Here is a 13679-nt window from a genome sequence, read left to right as displayed (position 1 = left end):
TTCCCGTCCGCGTGAGAAACAGAGCTCGCAACCGTAGAGCGCGGGCGAGCCCGCCGTCGACCGCAACTCCGGCCTCTCCGGCGCTCCTCCGTGCCGCCTCCGCGGGCGCCCTCTCCCTCTACTTCGGCTACGACTCCGGCCTCTCTGGCGGTGCCCTCTCCCTCCTCTCCGGTCGTCGAGCACATCATCGTCGCGCTCCCTCTCGTGCATCTCCAGGCCGGCGGTGGCCCTCTTCCTCCACTCCAGCAGCGTCGTCGCGCTCCCTCTCGTGCATCTCCACTTCTCGAGGCCGGCGGCGGCGTCAGGCTGCTCCCACCAGCGGCCCCGGTGCGGGCGCAGCTCCGGCGGGAGCTCCGGCGCGCGGCCCTGCCCGGCGATCCCCGGCGTGGGCACAGCTCCGGCGGGAGCCCCAGCGGCAGGCGTGGCCACCACAGCGAGCTGCGAGCCTCGCGGCTGCCATGGGTGAGCGCAGGCTCCTATGCGCTGTCTTCCGGAGCCGGAGCTGCCACCAGCGCAATGGTCATCCCCGCCTCTCCCTTCTTCTCTGACCAAGCGGGCAGCTCCAGCATCTGCTCCTCTGCCATCACCGCTGTTCGCCGTGAACCACTCTCCACCCCTCCTCTATCCCTTCCTGCTGCACGGTAATGCTTGCTCTACTTGCTGCGTGCTCTGTGCCTGCCGTGCTGTGTAATGGACGAACAAGCATGTCACCTCGCCGTTTTCCTATAGAAAAATAAAAGAAGAAATACACCTAGAATACCTACCCTATACAGGCAACAAGCGTGAACCATCCATCCATCTCTTGATGCTTTTTTGTTAATGCAAGAGGAAGATAATTATACTGATGGATGACAAGTCCTTTTACCTTCTGTAAATAAAGTATTTGTTATATTTTGTGGACTATATCACCAAGATGATGCAAAACTTAGAAAATTTATTTTTTCATTCATTCTAAAATATTCATTTACATGCGAATCAGTGAACAAATTTGTTATTACAGGTATTTAATACAAAGCCTACAATTTCACAGCCACTTTAACCAAACAGTCTTCTGCCTTTTTCCCACACCTCTTTTCCACATCTCACGGCTCACAACAGCTTTTCCAAAAGCCGCAGCTCAACCAAACAGGGCCTAAAAGAAGGGAGTGCGTATGAATTACCTAGCGGTATTATATTGCACTACAATGAGCAGGTAATCAGCAGATTAAACTATTGCTAGGCCAGTGGTCAATCCGAATTAGAATTAGAAATCTGAGTTGAGAAATTAGAAATATAGAAAAAAGAAGATTCCACACTGCTAGGGTCTTTAGTACCTTCATAGATTACTTGGAGGCACCTACAAGTTCTATTACATACAAAAAGATATGTGTAAGAGAAAGTAAATGGTAAATTTGGATAGAAGTAATGGAGTACAATTGTTTCAATCATTACATTTTACCTATGCATATGGTTTGTTTAGCTCTGGATAATAAATGTGACACATTCTTGGAGCTAATCTCTCATGTATGCAATGGCCTTTGCAGGTTTCTGAACCTCTATGAGATCTCCCAAGTTCAGATCACTAAACAGTCTAATTGTTGGGGCTACATAGACATTTTATTTATGAATTATTGATCTAAGCAACTCAAATGACAATGGATAGAAAACAGTAGCATCAGTGTTGGGCCTGGTTCTAGAATGTGAAGAACCCAGTATGACGATTAAAAAGAACAAAGGAAAACAATAAGGAAGTCTATTATTGATTGAAGTGCAATCAAAATAAGTTTTACAAAATATACATGTGAAGCAGCTATTTGTATTGCACCTACCGATATAGCTGCAAGAATATATGAGATAAAGCAGAGCAGGGCAGAAGGCAATCCATAGATGCAAATAACTATTTTCTATAATATATACAACGAACAAATTTTCATACTGGACTGGTGAAGGGCCATTCAGTTCTCAAATCTAACTAATAGCTAAGTTCTTTACTTATCGGTTAATGGAAACGTAGATTAAGCCATTAAGAAATGCTAAAGGCTGCTTACAGTTACAGAAGAGAGCCTCACTAAGGATGAGGAAGACAACCATGAGCACATGGCAACCCATTTCTTGGTCACAGGTTGCACTGAAAACATTGATAGTGATACACAGGCTACTCAGAGAAGGCGATGGCACATTCAAGGAGGATTTCCTAACCCATTAGGTGGCTCTGCATGGCTGCTAGCGGCTCACAGGAGAGCTGGTGCGAAATCACTGAACTCATGTCAATCTCTGACTGAACTCTGTTCCTCAATATGCACTGATAGAGATGGGGATAGTACAAAATCAGCAACGTTTTTTTTGCGGAGATAAAAAAGGGAAAAAAAATCATACCTTATGCCCATTTCATCGAACACGTCGAGGGCATCGTCCATGAAATTATTGACGCCAGTATTGAGGTCGATTGTGGGCGGCAATGGAGATGCCCTTCATCAGCTTCTGGCCTTCTGGGCCTCTGGTGCCCTGTCCATGCGAGCGCAGGCACAGGCTGCACAAGGAGCCTGCCCGCCAACTTCGGGAGCATGGGCGTCCGCGGCGAAATGGCCGGGGGGGGGGGGGGGGGGGGGGGGGGGGGGGGCGGCGCGGCGCGGCTGCAGGCAGGCGAGGCCGAGGGGAAAGTCGACAAAGAGCGAGAGGAGGCGACGAGGTCGTTAACGGGCACCAGCATGCATGATGGGACGTTACAGAAGGTGCTTTGGCCAGATCCGACGGCTAGCTGTTTAGCGGGTGACGTGGCCCTATCGGGTACTCGCTTTTGGTGTAGGATTCGTATTAGAGAGAGATGGGCTGACTGAAGTAGGGATTGAGATTCCTGATTTTACATTCTTTGGTTTTCACTCCTATTTAGCAGAGTTTTTTTTATATAAAAAATAGCTCTGGCTCCTCTATGGTTCTAACAGAATGTCTACCAAACACTAGTGCGACTATGCGAGAAATGGCTCTCGAGTGAAGCTAGTCATTTTAAAACTGCAGAGATGTAAGGGCCGTTTGGCACGGCGCCGGCCGGCTCCAGCTCCATCTGCATGGGCACTGTGCAGCCCTGTTTACCCCTGTAGCACGGAGCTGCGGAGCTGCCCGGCTCTCGCTCAGCCAAAAATCAACGGGACGAGTGGAGGAGCCGGAGGAGCCTGTGATTTGGTGCTTCGGCGGCTCCGCCACAGTGCTGCTACCGTGCCAGAGCTGTAGCCGCCGGAGCTCCACCAAACAGGCCCGAAGACTTCATTTCTGCCTCGTTAGGCTCCTGAAGTTTCTTTGGTGAAGTCCCTCGTCAGCTCATGTTGCCAAACAGACTCATATTAAAAAAGCCAAAAGGTACAGAATTGAAAATGAAAAAGAGAGAAAAATAGAGACAATAAAATGTAAGGAGTGGAGCAGAGATTTGATCATGTTCAGGTAGCATTGAGCATTGCTATCTCGGTATCTCCAGTTACTCCATCCCAATATATATGGGCCATTTGGGTATTGGGATATTGGGTGTGGGATAGAAAAAGGAAAATAAATGAATGGCTAGGATTAAATGAGACGCGAAGAACGGATGGCTAGGATACAATATCTTCCTATTCCTATGCCAATCCTCATCCCTATCCAAACGTGCCGAGGCGTACCTCTGTTTCAAAGACACAGAAACGTATATAATTCTCTCTCTCAACACTAGTATTACTGCATCAATGTACACGTGTTTAGTGAGAGCATGTCTTATATTATGGAACATGAATAGAAAGTAGTTACGTCTTATATATTAGGATAAAGGGAGTATTCTGGAGTGTGGTCGTTGGTCAAGCCGGCATGCACACGTGTACACTACAACCCATGGATAGAGCAGAGATTTGATCTGGTGCAATACAGCAGGGGAGCCCCGAGCCCGGAGCCACAAGATGCGCCATATATGTCTCGGTTGGTCCATGTCCATCAACGTTATGCGAGCAACGCAAGCGTCCATTAAACTGAAAAGTACTTGAACCAAACAGAGCAGAGACGTTGTGCAGTAGGCTTAGTTTTTGTACTATACCGAAATGAACACCGTTTTTCGTTCACTCAAAAAAAAAAAAAAGGACACCGTTTGTCGTAGACTCCAGTCGATGCCATCAGTTCGATCGCCATATTGTCCTATTAGTTGTTGTCACCATTTTTTTATCGTCGCTGCCGTTTAGCCAGTCACCCCCAAAACAAAGATTGCGGCACGGAGCTGCCTGCCCCTTTCGTCCGCGCTCGATACAGTTCGCCCCAGCCCCAGCCCCCAGCCCCCAGCTCCCAGCTCCCGTTCCCATATAGCTAGCCGCCTAGCTCTCGCGAGCTCTGCGACTGCGATTGCGCAAACCCAGCTTGACGATACAGCACACACAGCAGCCGGGGGTCGTCTCAGCCAGCCCAGCTCCAACGTGCAGCTCGCAGCTCGGCAAAAAACTAGCTACGCTAGCTAGGCACCCTTCGTTCCAGGCTCCAGCGGTAGGGGCGACGACGACATGGGGATGGGAGCTGTGGCTGCGACCCGGGAGGATGAGGAGGCGAAGAAGATGGAGGCCGGCGACGACACCGTCGGCCAGAAGCTCGACGCCGGCGCGCTCTTCGTGCTCCAGTCCAAAGGTGATTTAATTAATTAATTACCGCGGCGCTTCTTCCGTTCTCGCCATATTTTCCGTGCTGCACGCCAAGCGCATGCATGTGTGCTGCTTACCAACCTGCAACCATGCATGCATCTTTGTGTTTCTTGAGCATCAGCAAGCTTCACGGTGAGACCGCTGGGTTTTTGTTTCTCTCTCTCCCCTTGTTGCAAGTAATAACAAGCAGAATAACTGGTGGTTATTTCTAAACAGTAAACACGACCTTAGCGATTCTGCTTCGATTCACCTGGAGAGTGAGATGATTGCAGTCCTAATTACTAAGAACTAGCCACAGCCAGTAGTGAATTCACGGTACGGTTGCATACCCCCAGCTATCATCAATAAGTGCTGTTGGCAGACGAGAGATCGAGAAGACGATGACTCAACATTTTTCCTTTAAAAAAAAGAGAGAGAAGCATAGGAAACTTCATTGATTGAATGGTGCTTGGAGAATGACCTGGCCAGCTGATGCCACTGTTCCTCCTCTGACCACAGACCATCTCTTGATCAAAAGATCTCGGAGAGTGAATGCATGTTTCAATGCTCCTGCCAATCACGTGGTCATCCAAGTTTTCCTTTCACAGTTTCACTTTACGGTAGTGGCTCGTCTCTTGCTTTTATCACTTCCCTGGCTCTGTCCATCCCCCTCATGGTGTTTTGCAACCGAGAAAGAAGAGACAAAACAGGGTGTACTTGCGGTGTCTCTCCGATCCCTGCCGCCGATGCCTCAGCGATGAACGCTCCAGTCTCCAACATGTGCGTGCCATACTATCTGTCCCCATAAGAGAAGTATAATTGCAAGGCTGTAATGCTAAGGTAAAAGAAAGAGGAGAGAAGAGAAGCGGGTCGTAAGTTTACAGTCAGTTTAGATACAAGAATCGATAAACTTTGTAGAGAGGACATGTGAGCATGTATTAATAATGAAGACCTAACTCCTATATGAAGTAAGCTGAGAGAAGGCTTATAAAATTCTTACGGCCGACATATATTATTAGCCATGCTCTCACACAACTACTAAACCACGACGAGTCGACGAAATTTGATGCTCCAGGGAATAGCGCATATTTGTATTTATTGTCATTGCAGTTGAAACAGGACCAACTAACACAACAGCGCTCATCCATTTAAGTAAAACATCTCTAACAAAATTCAGTTGATTTAGTCAAATATGTGGGTTTTATTTGACGGATCCGACGGCCATTTGATCTTATTTTATTTGGAAACTTGGTCCGTGCAGTTCGGGCCATCATCACCTCGTTGACTTACAAGCATCATGCGCCCATGTTGCATACACGCTCGAGGAGCAACAATTGTGCAGAAATAAGCCGGGAGGTTGGCCAAGTGCTTGGTTATGGGTCAGGCTCCGCTTAATCATGTTCGCTGCACTTCATCACATAAGAAAATTAAGAACGAATCAAGTGCAGATATAGTACAGGTTGGAGTTGCTTGCCGACGATACGGTATACAGTTGAGACTTGACGAAGCAAGTTTCCCTTTACTCCAAAAGTCGCATCTTTTGACCACTGGACGAGGCACATCGCCGCTTCGGTATCTTCTGCTTTTCTGAATCTTGAAGGGACCTGATAAGCCGTGACGTGCACATCTGAAAACTTGGCGAATGTATCGGTTCAAAGATGATGTATATTTATATGGTTTATATATGGTGCACGTGTATACACGTGGATAGCAGTATAGCACACATGCACGTACTTGAGGGAAGCACATCCAAACTCTCTATGCGTACTTGTTTCATCAATGAAGACTTTTGAATTTGGATGATGTTCAATTTGAAGGTTTATTTGGGGTGGTAAATATTGAGCTTATACATGCCGCATGCAGGTTCGTGGCTGCACTGCGGGTACCACCTGACGACGTCGATCGTGGCCCCGGCGCTGCTGAGCCTGCCGTTCGCGTTCGCGGCGCTGGGGTGGACGGCGGGGGATCATCTGCCTCGTCATCGGCGCGGCCGTCACCTTCTACTCCTACAACCTCATCTCCCTCGTCCTGGAGCACCACGCGGCGCAGGGCCGCCGACAGCTCCGCTTCAGGGACATGGCCACGGACATACTAGGTCAGTTAACTCTGCCAAAAGTAAGTTCTTTTCGCTTTACCGGTTCCTACTCCTCGCGAGTCGCAGCGGCATTGTAGTAGAGAGCTAAACCTCTCAAAGAGAGCTTTTCGTTGAATGGTAACCGCAGCTGGGGCAAATAATGTATGATGAGACGACTGCGTTGGACTAACCATACACTATCATTCTCGTCGCGTCCATTGGCAGCCTGAATTAATTAAAGGGTCCAAGATGCCAATTAGCGTAGATATTTGTGCTAATAAGGGTGCATCCGACGGAAGGACGGACGTATCAAAGAGTAGCAAAATTGCACAACTGAGCATTTTGAAAACACCAATTGGCGCATCCACTGAATCACGAGCTTATCTGCCCCTTTGTGCTGCCCATAGCCCATTGCAATCATGCATGCAGAGTAGACTTTCTTATACTAGGCACTTTGTTGGCAGCATTAATACGCCTACTGCATCTCTAATTCAGTTTCTTACCAATCGTCCTGCTTTGAACTTAGCCCCCCCCCCCCCCCCCGTGATGCCAGTCTGTCCAGCCACACACGTTGTTAGCCGTTGTTTTAGGGGGGGTTTCAGACTTGAAACTTCAAAGCACGTGGTTAACGACTAGGACAGCAGATCGGTCAAGGTAGAGGCGGCAGTCTCATGTCGGCACAGCGGCTTCCAATAATTGATGAACCTCGTTATACCTCGATGCGGCCAAGCCAGAATAGAAGGCCATCTACGAGTTACTAGTGCTCATTGCTCATGTCGATTGGTACGAGTACTAGTAGAGTAGCAGTAGATAGACGCCAGGACGTGGCCATCAGAGAAAGCTCGACTGTTTCCACAAAACAGGGCACGTTATGTGCGCTGGCCCAGCGCAGTTCCTCTGAAAACAGTAATAGGCCAAGGCCCAACGCTGACAGTTTTGTCCGGGGTCCTAGGGAACGTACCACTTCAGAGTTCGGCCCGCTCGCTGAATCTTAGCTAAATTGGCTGAAAAACACTGTTCTGGCTAAAATATTGTGAAAGAAATATACTGTTTCGGCTGAAAAAAGAAGCTGAACAAGCCGGATATAGAGTAAGCTGAACGGGCCTGGATCTGAAGTCGTGGGAGATTTGCAACGAAAACCAGCAGTCCAGCACTGGCTTGACCGAGACTTCCCATCACTATTCACTGCCATGCAAGTTTCTCAAACCTGGAATCACCTATATATGACATCACGCGCTACCAGATGCTAACATAGGACGACTAGTCAGTGTCAAATATACGTGTTGGAAAAAATATCATCAGTTGCCAAAAAAATCACACATGACACATGTAAGATTTTCGGCTAACCCGTTCACTGACATGTGATAAACTTTGTTATGCTAAAGGTCCTGGATGGGGAAAATACTACATTGGACCGATCCAGTTCCTGGTGTGTTTCGGAGCAGTCATCGGGTGCACTCTCCTAGCCGGACAGAGCTTGAAGGTACCGATGCTACCCACTGCCAGTTATGGCAGAGAGATGGATCGAGCATGATCCATCCCCTGCGTTCCTACTCTTTTTCTTTGACGTGCCTGGGCATGAATGTGTATTCCTACTTCACTTTCAGGCAATCTACCTGCTGGCCAACCCCGGCGGCACGATCAAGCTGTACGTGTTCGTGGCCATCTTCGGCGTCTTCATGATGATCCTGGCGCAGCTGCCGTCCTTCCACTCGCTCCGGCACGTCAACCTCATCTCCCTGTTGCTCTGCCTCGCCTACAGCTTCTGCGCCGTCGCCGGCTCCATATACCTAGGTACTGATAGTAGCTCCTGGACCAGCACTTCAGCAGCTCAAAGGGGGGAAAATCCAGTGACCAGTAGTAATCGATCGGTACGACGATGCACATGACAGGAAACTCCGATAAGGCGCTGCCCAAGGACTACTCCATCTCAGGTGACGCCCAGAACCGTGTGTTCGGCGTCTTCAACGCCATCGCCATCATCGCCACCACGTATGGCAACGGCATCATCCCTGAGATACAGGTGCCCTGGTCATCCGGAGCTAGCTCTGAATCAAATAATCTACTAGTAGTAGTCATTAGCTGTGGACAATGATGGTCGCAGTCGTAACATATTCCTGTAACCATCGACTTTGCCATGTAACATGTGCGCCTCAGGCAACGGTGGCGGCGCCGGTGACGGGGAAGATGTTCCGGGGGCTGTGCCTGTGCTACGCGGTGGTGGTGACGACCTTCTTCAGCGTGGCCATCTCGGGGTACTGGGCGGTCGGCAACCAGGCACAGGGCATCCTGCTGAGCAACTTCATGGTGGACGGCGCGGCCGTGATCCCCAAGGGGCTCCTCCTCGTCACCCAGCTCTTCACGCTGCTGCAGCTCTCGGCGGTGGGCGTGGTGTACCTGCAGCCCACCAACGAGGTCCTGGAGGGCCTCTTCTCGGACGCCAAGCAGGGGCAGTACGCGGCGCGGAACGTGGTGCCGCGGCTCGTGTCGCGCACGGTGGCCGTCGTGCTGGCCACCACCGTCGCGGCCATGCTGCCCTTCTTCGGGGACATGAACTCGCTAATCGGCGCCTTCGGCTTCCTGCCGCTCGACTTCGCCGTGCCGGCACTGTTCTACAACGTCACCTTCAAGCCGTCCAAGAAGGGGGTCGTGTTCTGGCTCAACACGACGATCGCCGTCGTCTTCTCGGGGCTCGCCGTGATCGCGTCCGTCGCGGCGGTGCGGCAGATTGCCTTGGACGCCAAAACTTACAAGCTTTTCGCCAACGTGTGAGGAGACCCCGAACTGACGCAGCTGCAAACGCCCTAGATGTTTTGTCGTGAGCGTTTTGTAGTGGTGTATCTACGATGGTATAAACACGCAAAAAATGTGTTTTCCTAAGGAAGCTCGCAAGTAAGCCAAGAATTTAGTCTGGGTATGGTCGATTATCGATGAGTACAAGTCATACGCACAACTCTCAAAACAAGTGTCATTCTTAACTCTAACCAAACATATAAAAAATATTAATATTTATAATGCATAATTAGTATTATTAGATAAATATATATTCTCACTTCGTCCTCAAACAAGTGTCATTCTCACTCCGTTGAATATATTTTTATCATAGACTTGCTTGGAGATTTAAATGTTATTAATATTTTATGCAACGGCAGTGCTAAAGCCCGGACGTTCAGACGGACGCGTGCGTTCGGACGCCCGTGGCTTCACTTCGTTTCCTGCATGTGCACGCACTCCGTACCCACGGCAGCATGCCCCCACCGCGCCCGCGTTTCACGCGCCCACGCCACCCGGACATCGCCCGCGTGCGGGGCCGCTTGCGCTCCCTCCGTCGTCTGCGTTCGCTCGGCGACGCCCCAGCAGCTGCAGCTGGTGGCTGTGGAAGGTGGATCCCATTGCAATATGTGCAACACCGATATACTTTTGAAACATCCATATGCAGCGTTTGAAACGTCTAAAGGCAGATAAAACACATGCGCCCAAAACACTTGCAAAAACACATAAAAACACTTGAAAACCATTGCAATATACACAATATCCAGATAAAACACTTGTGACATATGTGTGGAAATATATGCAATATTCAGATAACCACACTTACACCATGCGTCTGAAAAATAGATGAAACATTAAAAATGGAAGCTTGCAACATAGGTGTACAACCATTGCAACATATGAAACATCACGATCTGCTTTACAACATCCGTACGAAATACTTGCAACATATCTATGGAACATCTGAAACACTTTAAACACGTGTTTTCACCATTCTTCTTCCGGACGACGCAGAGCATAGCGGGGAACGGTCGGTTCTGGCCAGCCAACGACCGAGGATGGTGACACGACCTAGCAATGGCCAGCTGCGCCTACGCCTGGCTTGGGCCCGTCCAGCGACGACCCCCCTCTTGTGAGGCGGTCGGTGAGCTCGGTGGAGACGGAGGAAGGCGGCCGTTAGGGATGAAGACGATAAATAGGAGGCCAAATCACTTTCATTTTCATATATTGTTTTCTCGAAACCAAAATCGATACGATATTGTCGGAAACGAATACGACACCGATATTCCAATAATTTCGAAAACGATAGTAGTCGATCAGAAAATACATCGATAACGATCGGAATCCATGAGAAAGATATCCTCAAAATTGATAAACACGCCAAACCGTAGAACATGAGAAGAGCCATATAACTCAACCTATTTCACATAACAATAATAAATAAAGTCACAATTAACAAGACCACGAGCTAAAACCACGGTTCACACTATCTCAGATCTCAAACAAGCTAAACCCCAGAGTCCGTTCGTGTTCATGGTCACTGGCTAGAGCCACGGAGGCGGTATGTGATTGGTTGATTGCCTTCTTGCTCTTATACGGATGAAATACTTGCTGTATAGTTCCTTTCAAAAAAAAATAATTTGTCTTATGTGTGCCTGTATGTGCAGATGGGGTGCTTAGACGTAGGACAATTGGACCTAAAGTATATGCATTATATAGTCTGTAGGATTCAAGTCCTTTAAATCGGTAAATACCGACGGTAAATTACTGGCTAATTACGGCAATCTTCGAAAATGGTCGGAATAAGGCAAAATTGTTTTCGTTTTTGTTTCTGGTTATTTTTATCGTTATTATTTTTGTTTTTTTGTTACCACTACCATTTTCTTTAGGCCTGCAAATCGAAAAAAAAACTCGAAAACGATTTCCAAAAATCGGAAATTATCATTTTCGTTTTCATCCCTAGCGGACATCGGCGCTCAGATGCGGTGGAGATGGAGGATGGAGGAGGGCGCGGTGGAGGCGGAGAGTGCGGCGCCGGGGAGCGGCATGGAGAGGAGTGGGGATGAGATGCAAAGGAAGGCCGCGGGGAGTGCCGACTCAGCTGTCGGTGCGGGCATCGTGGCTATGGAGACGAGAAGAAACTACGCAACGAGACATGGAGGAAGATAAATGCGTCCGTTTTTTATTTTTTAATGGACTGTGAGGAGGTGCAGGCTGGGCTGGTCCCATAGGCTTAGGAGAGCGTGTTCGGGCGGACGAACGCCCTCACCGTATCATTATTATTTCTACAAAACTAGTCAAACCTAAGAAAGTTTGACTATCACGTATCCTACAGTGACATGGTTTAGGACGGATGGAGCACAAGCGACGAGGACAACATCGATCTGATTACATCCCTTCAATTCAATTAGATGGAATTGAAGTTAGATTCTAGCAAGAATTACGATTCTAAGGCTCAAATCACCCACTGATAGAAGGACATGTTCATTTCGCTGAAATTTAACATATACCGACGCTTATGTTGATTTGTCGTGAAAAAAAAACATAGTTTATTTGCTAAAAGGTACCGCTGAAGTTCTGCCGAAGAATAGGACAACGGAGAATAGGTGTCTCATGTAGTCATGTCACTTGTCACACACGTTGTCGCTGACGAGCAGCACAGCACTATCCTCAAAGGACCCAGAAATTGTATCCCACTATTCGCTAGAAATTGGCGTATCCAGCTATGCAAACCAGCAGTGCACGCGTTGTGCAGTCCGCGGCGTGTTTCCTGCATCCGCTCTGCAACGCCCGATGCAGGCGGGGCTTGAGGGGTCACCATGTGCTCACGTCCCTCTTTCCCATTTGCTCTCCTGCTCATCTCTGCAGTTTTTGCTCCCATCGTGTCCGTGACTGGTGGTGACGAGGAGAAAGTCCCTGTTGAGCGGCGGGATGGATCACGGCAGTGCTCACGGCGGTGCGGCACACGATCCGTGCCGGCGTGGACGAGTCCTGCTCGCTGGGCCACGTGCTGGCCCGCATGGAGTCACATCTCGAGGAGATCCAGGCGGCGCTCCCGATCCGCACGCCGTGAGCCGAGCTCGCAGCCGCCGGGCCCCATACCGACCACGCCGTGGGCCTTGCCGCGACCTCGACAGTGGGCTCCTGGACGCCGTCCTCGATGTCCTCAAGGCCGAGTTCAGCCGCCTCCTCGCCGACCACTCCATATCGCTCGCGATGTCAGCAACTCTCCCCGCCGCTCGTCTAAGGAGTAAGAGGATGAAGGGAAAGATTGGTGAGAGAGATGGGGTGAAATGGCGTCGGCCCTTTCACAGGAACGTGAAAAATAGTGTGGGGTAAGGTTACCTATTCAGATGAAGGGGTGAGCATATCAGTTCTTAGGGCGAGTTTGGTTCACAACTCCCAGTCACTGTCTCCAAAATTTTAGTCATCTCCTATTTAGTCTGGTGGAGTAAAAGATACTAAAAGAGATCTTTTAGTTCAGTCAGGATGTTTGATTCAAAGTGATTAAAAGGTGAGGCAGCCTGACTAAAAGGTGGATTTTAGTCTAACTTAGCAACATTTAGGTGACTAGTTGGCTAATGCCTTTTTTAATCCTATTTAGTTATAGTGTTTGAGTAAAAATGACTAAATGAGACTGGATTTAGAAGACGATGTGAACAACCAATCACAGAGGTTGCTTTTAAGCACCCATCGTACATCCACTGGCCGCTCGGGCCCAATAGTCAGTCATTGATACGGATGAATACCAGAATTTTACTACTGTATAGTCTCCCGTCCTTGAGTACGCGTATTGTTCTCTTTACGCCTTCTCTTGTTCGGTCTGTCTATTCGGAAGTGGGGGATATTTAACTTTTTACCCTATTACGGATGTCGGGGACCTAATACCGGGGTACCCTAGAAGGTGAAACCAATAACCATCGAACGTTAAAAACTTCTGGACGGATAAGGGCGCCGCTACGTTCCTTGCCCGAATGACAGGAGTTTGGTTCCGCCTCGCCCGACGCTTTTGGGACAGCTCCGCCTCGCCCAAGGGCTAAGGGCTAGTCTCCGTCTCGTCCGACGCCTTTGGGCCGGCCTCACCTCACCCGAGGGCTAAGGGCTAGTCTCTGCCTCGCCCGACGCCTTTGGGACAGCTCAGCCTCACCCGAGGGCTAAGGGCTAGTCTCCGTCTCGCCCGATGCCTTTGGGACAGCTCCGCCTCGCCCGAGGGCTAAAGGCTAGTCTCCGCCTCA

The 13679-nt window shown here is 49.3% G+C and overlaps 1 protein-coding gene across 1 annotated transcript; it reads left to right on the top strand.

The window, feature by feature from the left end:
* Positions 1-4428: 4428 nt before the first annotated feature.
* LOC136459471 (GABA transporter 1-like) lies at positions 4429-9628 on the top strand. The gene is given in 7 exon segments (XM_066459317.1): positions 4429-4605; positions 6462-6559; positions 6561-6693; positions 8058-8155; positions 8280-8466; positions 8565-8695; positions 8830-9628. Coding segments are annotated over 7 exon segments (1383 nt in total). The 5' UTR covers positions 4429-4484; the 3' UTR covers positions 9445-9628.
* Positions 9629-13679: the final 4051 nt, after the last annotated feature.

The sequence above is a fragment of the Miscanthus floridulus genome, chromosome 6 (genome assembly GCF_019320115.1).
Source record: "Miscanthus floridulus cultivar M001 chromosome 6, ASM1932011v1, whole genome shotgun sequence".
NCBI classification, from domain to species: Eukaryota; Viridiplantae; Streptophyta; class Magnoliopsida; order Poales; family Poaceae; genus Miscanthus; species Miscanthus floridulus.
This window is presented reverse-complemented; position numbering and strand designations above follow the sequence as displayed.